This window comes from Lutjanus erythropterus, chromosome 12 (genome assembly GCF_056507025.1).
Source record: "Lutjanus erythropterus isolate fLutEry1 chromosome 12, fLutEry1.hap2, whole genome shotgun sequence".
In the NCBI taxonomy this organism is placed as follows: Eukaryota; Metazoa; Chordata; class Actinopteri; order Lutjaniformes; family Lutjanidae; genus Lutjanus; species Lutjanus erythropterus.
In genome coordinates, this window is record NC_139328.1 from 11,167,345 (window position 1) to 11,184,872 (window position 17,528).

A 17,528-nucleotide genomic window follows, 5' to 3' on the forward strand; every position below is an offset into this window, starting at 1 on the left:
TGTGCAGTTTGGGTCATCCTGATGCAGTGTTGTGAAATCAAATGTCTTTAGGTTAACATATTCAGTTATTCAGTTCATATTCAAACTCAACATTTTGATTTCATTTTTTCATAGTCAAATTTGCTGGCTAAGATTTCTGATTTCAGGAGTTTTACTTTTGAAATGTATTTGCGGATTTAAAGCAGCCATTGGGCCACTTGGGGGCAGTGGAACAAGCTGAAAATTCAACACTGTCATATTATCACCATCAATAAAGATGATATGACTGCTTTTACTGCACGTTACAACAAGCTGGATGTTCCAAGTCGCAACAAAAATCTGTAAAACATAAATTATCCAAGTTTTCTCCACAATTAAGAAACTATCATAATATCATACGGGTTTTTTAACACTTAGATAGATGTTTGTCATATTTTGTCCCACTCATTATTGCCTAACCAAGTATAAAAACATTAGCAATGCACCACACATCTGAACTCAACTCTGATTTGTATGTATCTGTGTCGATCAATCAACATGTCGTTGTCAAGGCTGTCGCTAGCCTATGACTCATACGCAAGTGACATACAGGCTTCGACGCTGGCGGCTCTTTCTGACAGAACCTGTCAGTATGCTAACAGCTAGCTGTCATGACAAAAGGAGACAGTCAGTCTTTTCTAAACAGCTCTGGGAGGCTTACGTCTTCATTCATAAAGTAGGTTACCTAGAAACAAAAATGATGCGTGCATGGCATCCATTGTGTTGAAAGGCGCTCTCTGTGGGCGTGCTAAGTGTTAAAACAATTGTCCCCCATCTTGATGAAAAATGTTACTTGCGTAATTGCATACGCGTTCGCGTGCACGAACATATGGTAAGGTCTTGGTCTTGGAATAGCGGGTTTTCAGAGCTTCTTTTAATGAAAACTGCTGGAGTGCTGATGACATGTGAAACTGAATCAGCTGTTAAGCTGCAAGCCGTAAACCGGGCGAAGACCTGGAAGATACTAAACCACAGAGCTGAAGGCAGCTGCAGAGTTGGTGGTAATTTGCTATGGGTTTGCTACCACAAGTGTCTCCTTTTACATTACACATAGTCATTTGTCCCATTGGTCTTCATGCAGCTTTAAATAAGAGGATTTGGTGACATCTAGGTTGTCGATTGCAACCAACTGAACACACTTCATGTCACCCTCCCCTTCCAAGCATGTAGGAGAACCTATGGTGGTTGTGAAACTTGCGAAAAACAGGAAAGCCCTTTTGTTTGGTTTGTCTGGTACTATAAAAACATGGCTGTACAACATGGTGACCTCCATGGAAGAGGACCCACACCCTCTGTAGACATAAACAGCTCGTTCTAAGGAAACAAAAACCCGACGATTCTTATTTTCAGGTGATTTTACACTAATTAAAAGATACTTGTGAAAATTATATTCTATTTCTGCCATATTTTGCCAATAAAATCCTGTAAGTCTTCCATATTTTCCTATAACGCACATTACTGAGTCACTTTAGCGTGATGCGTTTAGCATTATGCCATAATTGTCACTTGTGGCTGCTGTCCAAAAGTTACACACTCTCAATTTAAGTAATTTGTTTGAAGAAACTAATCCTCTAAAAAACTCTTTAAAACTCTATGATCACATTAGAATTTCAGTATGGAAAACAAATATTTACTGTACCGAGGTTATTGGCTGTACCTGCATCACCACTGTCCAGTTCACAGTTTGCAGAGGAATGCTCAACATCTGCCGGCCTTCATTTCTCCTCATATAATTCTCGCTCGGGACAGGGCAGTGATCACAGGAGACGCTGTTAGCGCCGCTGTCCCAAAGGAAGAATGCAAACACACGAGAAGCTCTTCCAAGAATTCCCAGTTGAGGACCTTTCTGGAATGTCCTAACGAGCCTTCTCCGCTGTGTTTACAGTTCCAGACCGATGGCAACCCTGCAATCTGCCCTGCCAGCGTATCATTATCTGGCCTCCTCAGGGGACACACACAGAAACAGGGAGAGTTAGAGGAGTTTTCTAACCAGAAGTTCAGATGTTTGTCCTCAGAGCTGACCATACTACTCTAAACAGTGAGGGAAAAGCAGAGACAAGAGGCGACCACAGACAGTGACTTCATGAGTTTTAATAAATTGCTCTAAACCACTTCAAATTAGGGAAAAGTCTAGACGAATAGCTTGATGCTGGGGAGCCGCTGTCTTGTCAGATTAATCTTGTGTCGTGGTTTCTCAGTGTGACGGTTTCTGGCTGCATGGCGAGAAAGAAAAGGCATCTATTCATTGTGACGCCGAGCAAAGTGATCATTGTTTTTGACTTTAAGCCCCGTGTCAGGTTACAGATGGAGCATCAGTCAAACCAGGAAGGAAAACTGACCCTGACATTTTACTAAAAGTGGAAACTTCATGTCAGGACCGAGAAAAGAGTAAATGTTTCTTGGCAGAATGGGAAAAGCATGTGACACAGCTGTGTTGGTGGTGTGTGTGCGTGTGTGTGTGTGTGTGTGTGTGTTGGCAGTGTGTTCATCCCCAGCTAACACTGTGTTCTGATCTACTTCAGTGAGATCAGGAACACAAATAAGAACTCAGATCTTATTGACTTCAGTCCACTCTTATGTAACACAGGAATGTTGGAACTGGACCGACTCACTAAACCAAAACTTTACAAAGGAAACAGAGCCTGAAATCTCAAATATGTCACGGTATCTCATCTCAGAAAATCTTAAGACCCTTGCAACAAACAGTTTAAAGTGTTTAGTTTTGGTTCAGATTATCAGATAGGCGTTGAGTAAACCCTGCGAGGCCACAGGTGGTGCCATCGGTGGGATTTTTTGCATAGTGACTGTATCAACTTTTCTCCCCTTGTGGCTTGTTTGTTTAAATTTAGATAACTTCTAGTAGTGGTGATAAGGTAAGATAAGGTAAATGTAAAATGATACCACAACGTGAATATACTCACACAAGTTTAAAACAACAAACATTCAAGCTGTTTCTTCTGGAGATGCATTTTGCAGGTTACATTTACTGGATTATTATTGTTCACGAAATTCATTTTTACATACTTGTGTATTTATTTCTGTTTTACTATTGCTATACCATTTTTGTTACATACTGTAGTAGAATGCTTATATTTCTATATACTGATTTTCTATTTACTCAATACTTTTATGCTTATTTATTGTCTGTTTTTGAATGGGAGCATCTGTAACATGAGCAATTTCCCACGGGGATCTATAAAATATTTCTGATTCTAATTATACACTGCAATGTAGTGTTAAAAATAGTCTATTGAAAGGCTAAACACTAAAGGGGAACTCCACTGATTGTGCACATCAAAGTCTGTTGAAGAATACAAATTCATGTAAGTGAAAGAAGTTGTATAAAGCCGTTTGTGGCTCCAGAGGGAGCTGGTCGAAGCTGATATGTTGCCTCAAGTCATGGCAACTTTGGGGCTAAAGACTCCAGTTAAGAAAATGAAAAGAAAGAAACATCTGAAGGCATGAAGATGAGTTTACCAGACCAGCCGCTCACCTGAATATCCAAGCGAATTTTCAGTGGGTGACTTTTTGCTCATAATGTAGGCACCAGTAAGGAAGAAGACTGTATGGAATAAAAAAAGATGATATCTCTGGTTCTGCTGCATCAATTTTGCCCCTTTTTAAAACTGAAACTGTCCAGCCTGAGTTCAGATGCAATGCTAAATCAGTGATTACCTCAAAATTATACTTACGGAAAGTACTTAACCCAATCCTAACTTTACTAATCTCATCTGTCTACATGATGCTGGTCAGTCACGTTCATTCTCATGTATGTTACATCACTGTTTTGGCCAATATCCAGGCTGCTCACTTGCACCTGAGCGTCGGGACACACATGAATGTGAGCGAGAGGATGCTGACTGCAGTTCACTTAATGACCACTGGTGTCACTAAATACAAGCAATAACAGATGGATATCTTTCTCCACAAATATCATCTGAAGAGCAAAACAAGTCCTATGTTTGGCTACTTTTTCCTTATGTAAATAGATATATTTTTAAAATACCATTAAAACTACTTTCAGCAGATAAAATACCTGCTAATGAATTCTGTGTCATCATTGCTTGATTATCTTCAGTTCTCTGTACAATAATAACGACCCTCAGATGATGGTTTTGTAGATTAATAATGTCTGTCTGTCTGAAAAGTTACATACGGATTACAGTTAAAACTGGCTAAGACTGTCCTGTGTGCAATAATTTTGTTGTTATTGTAACCTTTGATTATTCAAATGATTCTTAATAGACACAAATTAACCTTTAGTTATACTGGAAACAACTTCCAAAGTCTCTCTGAGCGCCATGTGCTGTAAACACTGTGACTCAAAGAAGTGACACTCTCTGCTCTGAAACCTTGTGCCAAGATAATGGAGGGCCTCTCTCAGTTTCCTGCTCATAACAATAGTCTGAACAAAAAGTGAAGGGGTCCTGACTGGAAGTCATGCAGACTTCACCTCTCTAAAACCCTCAGACCATCGGTGGCCCAGCAGGAGCACAAACTGGAGCGTTGCCCACACTCATGAAGTGCCAAAATATGTGGAGAGAGGATGCCCAAAGCGTGGGAATTTCACCTATCATATTTTTCCAAGAATTCCAGGCCTGTGACCAACAGAGGCGTAACAGGATGTGTGTGTGTGTGTGTGTTTGAGGAATTTAACCTCTTCACACTGACACAGAAAACTGGGTGTTACTGACAAATATTTTTTAAGTCTTGCTCACTTATTTCCAACACATGAAAGTGTCATCTGAGAAACACGCTGTCTCCCAAAATAAGTTCCAAAATATTTATTGATCATTCATTTATACCCCACCAAATAGCCACTTTAATTTGCTATTTCCCCCTGCCTCCTGTCTTTATGCTAAGCTAAGCTAATCATATATTTATGTACCTCACATGTGACTGTGGTATCAGTCCTCTTATCTAACTCTTGGTAATATTTCCCAAAATGTTGAGCTCCATCTTTAAAACAGCATTGGGTGAAAGTACGTACATGATGACAGATACTTTACACAACACACTGCTCGCACTCTTGATAACCTTTGTGACATTTCTGTCTCATTAGACATCATATAGGAATGCAGTGTGTCAGGAAATAAGATATGTAAGATAAGAGAGAAGATATGCTGCAACTGAGGTGATAAGCAAGAATCAGGCCCACAATACAATAACAGTGTAGTACATGCCAAATGTCAAAGTGATTATACACAAAATTTTGAATCCTTTGTACACTCAGATCTCTAAATACTAAAACTCACGCAACTAAAAAGATAAATAGATAAAGTGACAATATAACATTTTATTTTTGAATTATAGTTTTCAAAAGGTCAAATCTTCATCTTCTGAGTGACTACAGCTGTTAGATAAATGTACTGGGGCCAAAATGTACAATATTTGTAAGTAATTCAAAAACTGAAGTACTTGAGTAAATAGTTACTCAGTTACCAACCAATACTGATCTTTGTAAAGATAAGTCAAACATGTTTTCTTCGTGCTCCATATACTTTTTGTGTCACTCAAATTATTTGTGTTGGAAATAGTTGCAACAAATTCCTTTTGTTCAAGATGAAATCTGGGTAATTCCCATTTCTCTTCACACACGCATTGTTTTGTAAAAGGAAATACTTCCTCCTATCACAATGTAATGCTTTATCATGGCTCAGTGCAAAACTGTAAAGTAAAACTGACAAAGTGTTTCACAAGATCAATCACAGATTGATGCCACCTAGTGGCGAAAAGCTGTTTGTCTTTTTTTTTCCCTCTGAAAAGAGAGGGAGCTCTTGGGATACTTTATCAGTTTTTCCATGTGGTCTCTCATGTGGTATGCAATTGGAATCAGGAGAAAGCAGGAGGCATGATTGAATCCTAAACAGTAGATTTTATGCAAAAAAAAAAATCACCCAGTCAGAATTTAGCAGAGAATGAGAAAAATCATTTGGACACAAATCAAAGAGAGGCAACCTAGCAGTGTAAAATGCTATTTTCATACAATTTATGTCAGATTTTTTCATCTAATTGCAAGAAATATTTGATTTTCTCCCTTATATCTTTTTCAAATATTCAGAAAAAACAGTTTTTTTCTTTGTCAGTGATTTCTCTGCAAGGAGACAGACCCCTCAAGTATGCAGGATGTTTCATGAACCATTTAGAAAGTGGGATTCATAAACAAACAGAGACACACACACACACACACTTGCATGTTTCTCATCCTCTGTTTTGGGTCTGTAGGAGCTGGGAGCCATGGCAACCGAATACCGAGGGGAGAAAAATCTGTGCGCTGCCTGGCCGAGCTCCATCCCTCTGGCAGTCATGCTTAAACTCTCGAATCCCATGACAAAAACAACATTCCTCATCTAAGTGATAGTCTTCAAGGAATTCCTGTTAAACAGAGGCATTTCTCAGCGTGCATACCTCATTGTATTGAAACCATCTGGTGTAACGTGTGAATGTGAATTCTTCTGCAGGTCCGCACAGCAAGAAAGAGACATTTCTTTGTCTTTGTGCACACATGTGGAAGTTTTCATTGTCTTCTTTATGCTTCTGTAGATAGTGCAGTTACAGCCTGAGTCTGTTAAATACCCCCCTTCAACAGTTTTCATCAGTTATTATCTTGTCAGTCAGAAAATACAGTGCCTTCTTTCTCCAGATAAATAAAAACAATCCTGAAATCATTCTTTTCAGCCCTCCAAAGTCCATCCCAATTTTACAAAAACATATTCACAGCCTGTCCACAAACCTGCAGCCATAATCCTGGGTGTTATATTTGAAAGTCTTTCTCAATTAAGTTTTTCTCAAGCTCAAGGCCCAGGGACCAGGTCAGGCCCCTGCAGAAGTCTATATGCAATCTGTATTTACATGATGAATACATTTATTGCTATAATTAACACACTTTAACTTGTCATCTGATACCTCACCACCTCTATCGGTCCTGCTGAGTGAACTGAGAAAATCAGGGGCTCCAAAATGAAAATCTAGAGAACAGAGAGAACATGAAATTTCATGAAAATGAAAGGCCAAAAAAGGTGTGAAGAAGCAGGCGAAGCCGAATGATGCTAAGGGGAGAAACTAGGAAGACTAATAAAAGTAAATTAGCTTAACCTTTAAGTAACATTTGCATGCTGACTTCACCAAATTAAAAAAGAAGAAAAAACTTTTACCTCATAAGGCCATGATGCTGCACCCTGCTCATGCTGGAGTGGATGTAGATGAGGGGCCCAGTTTGGAAAATTTTTGTCCTCCTGTCCACAATTCCTACCTAAACTCTTGGTTTGGTTCCCAGTTATATTTCTGAATTGCTGCTGCAATATGAGTCACAGTTCAGCTGTCGATCCTGCCAAATGCTCCAAATATGCATATCATCTGGTTTTGGTTTTAATGACTTTGTTTTGATCAAGACTGACCTGAAGAAGATCCAAGAGGGATTTAAACGTTGTCATTTTTAAACTTCTGTGGCATGGAGTTTTTTCTTTGATGTTGTTCCTTGCACCTACGTGGTGTGAATTTTCAGAATTTATCATTTATAATCTATTTTCAGTCCGCAAATAGAAATAAGATCATCACTTATAAATCTAAATTAATGCACAGCTCTCCTCTTACAGAAAAATGGCTGATAATAATGCTGTGAAAAACATTACAATAAAGTAATTTAACTGCTGTCTGGAAAACATGTAGGTTGAAGCTACACCTACCCTTTTAAGAGCACATCATATTTAGCAAGGATAGATAAAACAACACAACACCATAAATTAAAAATGTGCATATATCTACCTTCCCTATAATTTGTTTGATGACAAATCTGTGCCACTTTGGTGCAACATTAACCAAAGCATGTCCTGCATTGTTGGCTAAATGTTTTGTGGCCATGTCTTTGCAGGGTCTGATAGTTTTAAGAACTTCATGATTTTTGCTTATCTGGTGCATGTTCCTAAAAAAATGCATGTGGTGAAAGTTTACAATCTAACACAAATTAAGTATTATTCCAGCATGGGAGTGCTTGTTGCACAGAGCTTGATGGGAACTTGGAGGCAACAGGGTAGACATGGGGAGCTGCAACAGGTTAATCTGGCTGTGTGTAACACTAAAACAGACACTTATTGGTTTATGTCAGAAACTTAGATGATTCAGAGGGGATTTAAAGGTCCAGTGTGTAAGATCAACTGGGTTTATTGGCAGAATATGGCAGAAATTAAATTGAATATTCATAAACATGTTTTCATTAGTGTATCATCGCCTGAAAATAAGAATCATCTTTAGTCATCTTCCACAAAGTATGCAATCTGCAACCCCACCACTAGATGCCACTTAATCTTACACACTAGTCCTTTAAGGGGAACTTGGAAGCAACAGGGTGGAAAAGCATGCCCTCCATATCCACCAGCAGGACCCGACTGCAAATTTTTACAGTTTAATCTGCTTTTACATGATGGTAAAATAGACATTTCTTAGTTCATGTCAACAGCATGAATGTTTTGGAGATCTTTTTTGTACACGAACTTGAACATTCTTTAAAAAACATTGTTTTAAATTAAAATATAGGAATATATGTTAAAATATGAAAACAAAGAATACCACAGTCAATCTACAATCAACCACAAGTAGACATTTGCTTCAGGTACAGCAGTAAACAAGAAAATCTCTTCAATTAGATCTCTTTTGTGAGAGCTCATGCAAGAGTGCAGGGTTGATTGTCTGACTGTCACTGGTAGCAGCCTTGAGAGTCTGGAAGAGGCCGAGAGATGTTGTGAAAAGCCCACTGCAAGATGCCATCAATGGAGCCCTGCTGAGATACAAAATAAAAAAACCACAGGAGGATCAATCGTTGAACAAAAGGCAGAGTCCTGGTGACATCATCTGGCGTTCGTGTCCAGCGTGATGTCAGTGACAACGGTGATATCATGCAGCAACAATCTTTATCGGATTATTATTGCAGTTATCAAATTACAGTATATCAGGTTATGCTTTTAGTTTGGAGGAACAATTTCATATTTAGGTCACTCTATCAGCACATTCACATTTCCTCCATGGAAACTCAGGAGGAGAATCTGAACAACAATTTCAACAATTTGAAAATAAAGATAAGGCCCTAGAGTTACCCTATTAGCTCTGCTTGAAAGACATAATTTAAACCATGTTCTTAGCATATATCTTCACTGTAGATCTTTATTTTGGAGCCACGTTCAAGTTCACGGGCACACCATCTGGGGGATTGGGAGTTTTTAGGAGGGGTCTTCATACAAGCTTTTAGCTTCTCACCTACGTATGTAATGTGCAAATTACACTTAAAGTAAAATACAACTGTACTCTTGTACAGACCAGTAGGACTTCAGTACCTGTACACAGATTTGTCTCACAGAAAACTCAAACTAGACAACAACACAGACAGCACCATGACACATCATCACCCCCCATCACTTATGTTTGGTGTTTATGGCGGCATGTCACCATGACGACTCATTTCCCTGTCTGCGTGATAAGAAGTGCAGCCATCTTGTGTCTGACACGCTTATGATTTTATTCATATCATGTCTGCGGTATCGACATGTAACTGAGCCTCACTCACGTCTCCCAGGATGGAGTCCAGTTCATCTTTGTGGAGGACGGGCTCAGGGACGGAGGAGCTCTGATCGTGGCTGAGCGTATTCTGAACCACTGGGGCGAGCTGGACACACACACAGAGGAGAGGTTACACAGATTACACTCCATAATATCCAGATAATGAAGCTGTGTGTATTATCTGTCTACATGTGCAGACACACCTGTAAACCTCTGGATTCAGCCTCCTTCTCAGCAGAGCCGCCCCAGGGCCTGGAGCAGGACGAGCAGACGGATCTGCCTCTGACAAACACAGACATGAGTTAGACTGTTTTCTGTGGTGTATAATGTTACTATCAATCAATATGTGACTCCCAACACTCAAGAGCTTTGCACAGGAAGAGGTTCAGACCACTTCAGTTTAGATGGGCTCTTTATGTAAAACATGATTATCAAGGAAACCCTTTTTAGCTCATATGGTTTAGAAAACACTGAACAGATCTGCAGTGATTTGAGTTAATATTCTACTGAACATCTAAAAGATGAAACTAATGGAAATATTACATTTCATTTATAACACAGAATCACTTAGAAAAAAGCAGTCAGATAAGTGATGCTAGAGGAGACCTTCATGTTTACATCAGTTTCATTTGTCATCAGTATCTCTGTAGCATTTTGTGAAATCATTGATCTTCGTTTACAGTATACATCATACTGTATACACTGCTGCAGCTGCGCATTAATGATCCATTATCACCATTAGCTGGATAATGATCACTGAAAGCACACGCCTTTAATGCACATTGATGATCAATACTAGCATAAACAGGAATCCACAGGACGTTCTCTGCCTGTAGGAACGTGCTGTGCGTGCACACTGATGCACAGATCACACTAAGGCTGAGATTCAGAATTCGTACAGCTGCCGGAAATCTCCAGACTTGAAAAGTGCTTGAAACTGCTTGAAAATGTAACTGCATTACTTTCATAACAAATTGATATCGGACTGACTAAAGAAATAAAGTAAGTGGGAGGAACCTGCTTTTAAAGTTATTAGTCTAATGACTGACTGATTTTTATATTGGCTCAGCCAGACTGTAGAGGATGCCAAGTCTACTTACAGACGGGAGACATAAATTTTGCACAGAAAATAGTAATAATAATAGTAGCATTTGTAGCACAATAGCTGATTTAATGTGATGAATCTGTGAAATAATAATTTTGTATATAAATATGTAATTTACCACAGCTGTAAGGTGCTGGAGCTTTAAAATGCACCTTGAAAAGTGCAAGAAAAATGTGTAGGAGATTTTTGAATTCAGTTGATACAGCCCAATCATAGTCCAAGACCAATAAACAACACATACATTAATGCACTTAGGATGTATTTTGATAGTTGAATTACTAAAAAAAAAGTGTCTAAAAATCAATGTTTTTATGTTTTAGTGTTCATATGACACGTGGTCAGTTTCTTTTTCAATAAAATAAGTAACTTGTGTTCTCTTAACATAACAAAACCACATTATTACAACAAGATGTGCATGTTGTGCTGAAAACAACAACGTATGCCATGCTTTCTTAACGTAAAACTGCAGCAATTTCCCTTTGTTTTACCAGCTTTTTATTTTCTTGTGCACACAATTTAGTATAATTAGTCAAAGCAACGTTTAGTGTGCAGGTGCAGCATAAATTAGTAGACTTCTTAGCATGCATTGTTTGATAGTTAAAACTTTCCTGAGACCCTTCTTTTTTATAGTTTGAAGAAAACATATATGATGGAAACTTGCTGTGTGTCCTGGTTGTTTGTTTTCACAATAATGAAAACACTCTGAACCATGATGAAGTTTTTTATCGAAAGACCTCCATTTAAAATTCACTGGAAGCAGTTTCACATATTGTCTTTGTGCCAACGCCAGAACGAAGGAGCTCCAACAGGAGCAGCTGCAGCTGTGAGCTGTTTGTCTTAAATGAAGATGTGACTTTTCAAACTGAGAAAATGTAAAAAGAAATCAAATTTGTTTGTCATGTTCGTCAATGTGACTGAAGAGTTGTTGGGGTTTTCTCCAGTACAACTTAATTAACTTAAACAGTTTTCCAACGTCCAAATAAGACTTTAAATTACTTATTTAACCTAAGTTTTGTAATACAAAAAAACTTTGTTCCAATAAACTTTGGTGCATCCATTACTTCACATCACGGACGACAGACATAATAATAAGAAAAAGACAAGACGGACAAGAAAGGGAGACTCAGGTGTGGAGAAAAAGTGAGGTTCAGTTAGGTTTGTACTGCAGCAACCAGTAGAAATGTCCTACAGAGGACTACTTTTTACTTTTATACTCTGAGTATATTTCAGAGCCTGTAATTTTACACTTTTACTTGAGTAAAGAAGTTAAATCAATACTACTTTTACCAGTGTCTGTACTCCTACTTGAGTAAAGAAAGTGTGTAATTTTGCCACCTCTGGATAAAACAGTGACAGAAGGGGAGAAGTGTCTTACTTGGAGAAGTGGCAGTGTGCGTGGAAACGGCCCAAACACTGCAGGCAGTGAGTCAGGTCTCCTCCTGTCAGCTGACAGACACCACACACCTCCCTCATACTGACCAACTCTCCACCTGAGCACTGCGCACACAGTTTGTATATTTCAGCAAACAGGACTGTTTTGCAAAAAGTTAAAAATAAAGGGTGCACCAACAGAACACCACTGAATCTTTACCTTGTTTCTGCCACTGAGCCCATTCATAGAAGCGGTGACACTGGTGAGAGACGAGGATGACAGCGGCGTGAAGAAGGACACGTCTGTGATGGAGTTACTGGAGCTCGTGTTTGTTTGCTGCGGCTGGGCAATGAGTGGCTGTGACATAAATATAATGACACTATTATGACAAACAATAAGCTTTAAAGACTTGACTGTTTAAATTGAATTATCAGATCATGAAGACTTAGAGGAGGAGAGCAACATCATCATCATTTACATTAAAGACAATTACTGGAAATGTGAGTTGTTGTTGTTTTTTTTTTCAAAACTGATCAGTTAATTTATTGTTCATGACAGATCTGAATTTCTCTTTCATTCAAGCAAATTGCATATTTGGCACATCTGTGCAAGTGTCTACAAGCTGCACAATAACCACTGTCTGATATAAGGGATATTTGAAGCTGTCAAACTTTCCACAACTTCTAAATATTCTTTCATTGTTTAAACAGTCATATGCACAATGATCCATTCAACTATCAAACTCTGTCAGACATATAATGTTTATGATGTCTGCCAAATTAGTTAATGACCTGCCAGGTGATCATAATGAACTAGGAATCGTAATCAACCAGTCACACAAAAACAAACATATTCAATATAAACAGTCTATGTGTGTTTCATTATATTGTATCATACACAGACTTGTAAAGGCAGCTGAGTTGTCTCTGTCTTCACTCTGTTGCCACGGCACCACTCACACCGCCAAGGGCCACTGAAGGTTAAAAATTTATTGTGACATTGACATATAAAACCTTCTTTTCAGGAGTCCATCAACCCAAACATGTGCAAATTACACACAGATAGATCTTTTATTTGTCACCTTGGTATGGCTGTAAGTGGAGGGTTAAGGCAGGTGAGATGAAAAGCTTGAGGACAGCCGTCGCAACAGATCAGCTCCCCTCCGTCCTTACACACCGCACACTCATCATCGTTATAGTGGACCTACACACTCACATAATACAGGACATGCAAGACATAAAGGCCAATATACAGATGTTTAACAGGAAAGACAGGTGACAGTGACTGAGTGGCTCCTCTACCATGTCTGTGTTTGTCTCCCCCTTGTGGTGAAACGTGTTCTCAGCAGCCTTGCACTTGGACGCTCCATTTATCTCCTCCGACTGATGACAAGAGTAAAATTCCCCTCCAGCTTTTATGCCTTTTCTGGCAGCTCCTGTTGAACGACAAAGACGTTTGATGTCTTAATGATGCAGGACAGTTTTATTGATATTCTTGACCATAAAAAACTAAACAAAGATCCTCACCCAGTGACTTATCATCTGAGCCAAACACCTGTTTGATTTGGATCTTCTCTCTGGATTTATGGCTGACTGGAGGCTCAGTTGAGGAGGCAGAGGAGGAGGAGGAGGAGGAAGAGGAGGAGGAGGAGGATACCGCCTGAACACCTGTGGCAGAACAAAGGTTAAACGTGTCTGCAGTACTGAAGCATCATCTGCAAAATATGTTTTGATTTGTAATTACTATTTCCAGATGTTAGCTGCAAGGCTGCAGTTTCACTCTTCACTCTGTAGAGCTTCACTTTGCCCCCTGGAGAAAACATAAAAACACATTTTTAATTAATTAGAATTATTAATCATGTTCTTTCATGCATTATCACAATGCATTAATACTATAATATCCTGCAGTGCTTCAAAATCAAGGTGTTTTCGTGTGTCTTGGCCACTAGACAGTGCAAAAGGGTCTCTAGAATGAGCTGCAGGGGGCGCTGTGATATGGTTTGAAGACAGAGTCAAAAGAGATGTATTATTGGAAATAAAACCTGGTCCATCGCTTGTCTTGGCATGATACTGTGGCTGCTGATTGTGTGAGTTTGTCCCTCTGTCCTCGTGGCTCCTCTTCTTGATGTGAGGTGTTTTGTGGCCTTCACAGGATCTCTTCTCACCTCTGGAAGCTGCAGCCTCGCGTCCTGTCAACAAAATGTCAGCAATGAAAATACAGTTTCATGAAAGTTTAATGAAACTGGGATCCACTTGATCTTCATCAACATTTTAGCACTGCAGAAGTCTGTCTCTTGCAAATATATTAGCACTTTTTCATTGGTTTCACACATTTCACATCCTGTTTCAAAACAGTTAGCACAGATCTCAGAGAAAAAAACACATCTCTACTGGGTTATCTGTGTTACAGTAAACAGACGGAGTACATTTATTCACGGCTGGTTGAAATGACTTGCATAATTATAAAACGCTAATGCACCTGTGAGAAACTCCTTTGCACAACTCTTCAATCAACAGTTAGTCCTTATCCATCTGTAAAAGAGGCCACTTCTGTGTTGCTTTCTGCAAGCGTGGATCAAAGAGGCCGAAGGCTCATAAACAGATTAGGAAGCCGTGACAGAGGGACCCGAGGAAGAGGAGTTTGCATTTATAGAGCTGGTCCTGCTGTTGGATTCCAGCCAAAACGAATGACATAGAAAAAAAAATCTGCTGCAGTACAATAAAAAGATGTTGCAGAGTGTTTTTGAATTTGGGTGAAATTCTTTATTGGTTCTTTGGTGAAGACAGAATGTAGTAGAAGCTGTGATTACTGTAGGTCATACATGTTAACTACAGTTCATGGACATAAAAAGACCTGCGTGCAAGAACGAAATGAAGAAAACTTTCTGAAAAACTGTGTTTTCTTTTGTTTCTCCCTCTTTTAACGGTTTCAACGGGGCATCTCAAAAGTTTTACAAGTGCAGCAGGCACTGTTATCTGTCGTAAAAGAGAATACAGTCCATGCTATATGTGCTCGCTTGCTTTTGGCATATAGTATAAATATGTTAAATATCAATAAATATCACAGGCATATACAGTACCAGTCAAAAGTTTGGACACATCTTCTCATTTAATGTTTTATCTCCATTTTTATTATTTTTTATCTACTTTGTAGATTAACACTGGAGACAAAAAACTATGAAATTTGGAATTATATGGAATTACATTGTGAGCAAAAAAATGTGAAAATGTTGTATGTTTCATATCTCAGATTCTTAAAAAGCAAAAAAGACACACACTGTCTTCTGCACAAGAGAGTTTTTTTTATTTTTACTGTCAACCCATGGTCCTCTCCTTCACACCTGTCAACTTTAACGTGTGCAAAAGTTTTTTTTCCTCTTTGATATTTTAGATTTGTCAGAGTAACCACCTTTTTCTTTGATCTTTCTCAGTGTATAATAGTCGTAGATAAAGAACACTGACTGCAATGAAAAATGTAACATTTAAAATAACAGTAACTGATCTGAAATTAAATATCAGTCTGTTCTTGAGCTCATAACTGGGATGTTATACTTAAGATGCTCAATTTGTACTATGTAGGTTCTTCTGCAACATAATAACCAGCTGGGTTTTACTTGACTTTATAGTAACAAGTTGTTTATGACCGACTTAGCTGAAAAAACAGTTAAAAAAATGATTATGTACAAAGGTATGATGATGATATAATGGACAATACCCCACTCAAGTCCTTGAATATACAGGTGAGTCATTTGAAATTATTAAACAAATACATATATTGGTGAAACTTTAAGATGACATACTTGTATGCAGGTTGGTGAGCAGCGTCTGCAGTTTGGGGTAGCTGTCCAGGTTGTAATCTTTGGACAAGTTGCTCCAGAAAGCCTGGATGGTGGATCTGCTCTGCTCCAGAACACAGGACAGGAGCGAGTACATGGCCTTGTGGATCCCTTCTCTGTCCTCCTTCTCCAGAGTGTCCTGTAGAAACAACAACAGGTATATGAACGCTTCAGTGTGAATAAAACAATATATCCATGGCCCGGGCGTATATTTCAGGGGGGTGGAGGGGACAAGTACCCCTAAATATTTAGAACATGTTCATTAGTCACCCTCGTTAAAAGCGAAAGTAGTGAATTATATCTTGTTTTATACTGAAGTGTCATCTGGCACCTGAATTTTGCATTTTTCTTTAAATAAATTCCTAATACATTAGTATGTAGAAAATGCACAATCACCAGAATGCAGGAAAAGAGGGGTTTGATGCTTAAAATTCCCATGGGGAGGGATCTAATGAAATGTTCAAGAAAATGTTCTCCCTTGATTCTTGCAAATGTCAAAATCTCATTGCCTTCAGATGAGACATATCTTAATTAAATCGGTCAGACTTACTTTGTGGAGAATTGAGGAATAATTAAATGAAAAAAGGTCCTACTCAAAATGTTAAAACAAGTGAAAACTGACAACATTCGTAACATACGCACTTACATACCTTCAGTAGCTGGTCAGTGATGATGTTTTTGTCTGCCAGACCATAGATGAGAGGGAAAGGGTCGTCTACAGCCATGGCAATGTCAGTCCGCAGCTCCCTCAGCAGGGAGCGAAGGTTCGTGTCCCTAAAAGCTTCAACTCTGGACATGATCCGTTTTGTGTCTAAATGAGATCCAGAGTGGCCCAAACCTGAGACAGCAGAGGTATTTTTGATGGAAGAGGTGTGTCCTCCTCAAGAAAGGAAATATTGTACAGGTGCATCACTTCATGCTGACTGATATGAAGGATATCTTGAATCATTTGTATTTAAAACACTGTTTTACATATTTTTTCTTATAATTCAGTATTTCTGCTTTATTTCTTTCTTTTTTATTTATACATATGACATATGCTGCCATGCATATGTCCTGAGATTTTCAAGAAACTCCACGTTGCAGATTTCGCCCTTCAAGAGAGGCCTTCGACCTCTTGTCTCTGTGGAGTTCATCTGTCCACTAACAGCACTAACTGTCTCTTGACCCCTCAGGGGGATCGAATGACATGCCGTCCGTCCAGGGGAATACCTGTCCTCTTACATCAGGAGAGCTGAACGAAAGTGACCTGACACGTCACAGTGACAGTTTCCCTCTTAAAAGGTTCTTTCCACTTCAACTTCCCCGTAACTATCAGGTTCTCAGACACTGACTCACCAAAGGGAGCTTATATTAGTGCAACAGGCAGGAGAAAATTAACACGGAAAACAATTATCTGATTGACAGATTGATTGAATAGTTTGTAACTGCAAGACTCTCAGCCCATTTTCCTATTCAGTGTTTTTGTCAATGAATTAAGTATAAAGTTTGGGCAGCAAAAAAGTTGTTTTGAGCAGGTAATGATAATTGTTGTGACTTTTTGTACCATTTAGATGTAATCTGCTGACAAAAAGTTAGGCTGTATGCCAATAAATCAGCCCCCTGACATCCGAATGACTGGAGTTGACAGGGCACTGAGTTCAGCAGGT

The 17,528-nt window shown here is 38.9% G+C and overlaps 1 protein-coding gene across 1 annotated transcript; it reads right to left on the reverse strand.

Annotated features, from left to right (window-relative positions):
• Positions 1-8,516: 8,516 nt before the first annotated feature.
• Positions 8,517-16,878, reverse strand: aire (autoimmune regulator). The gene is made up of 13 exons (XM_084732786.1): positions 16,530-16,878; positions 15,844-16,018; positions 14,086-14,250; positions 13,788-13,853; positions 13,571-13,711; positions 13,346-13,479; positions 13,126-13,247; positions 12,948-13,017; positions 12,264-12,401; positions 12,048-12,169; positions 9,771-9,849; positions 9,575-9,673; positions 8,517-8,794 (listed from the first exon to the last, which is right to left on the reverse strand). Exons 1-13 carry the CDS (start codon positions 16,674-16,676, stop codon positions 8,711-8,713), a joined length of 1,542 nt encoding a protein of 513 aa, XP_084588912.1. The 5' UTR covers positions 16,677-16,878; the 3' UTR covers positions 8,517-8,710.
• Positions 16,879-17,528: the final 650 nt, after the last annotated feature.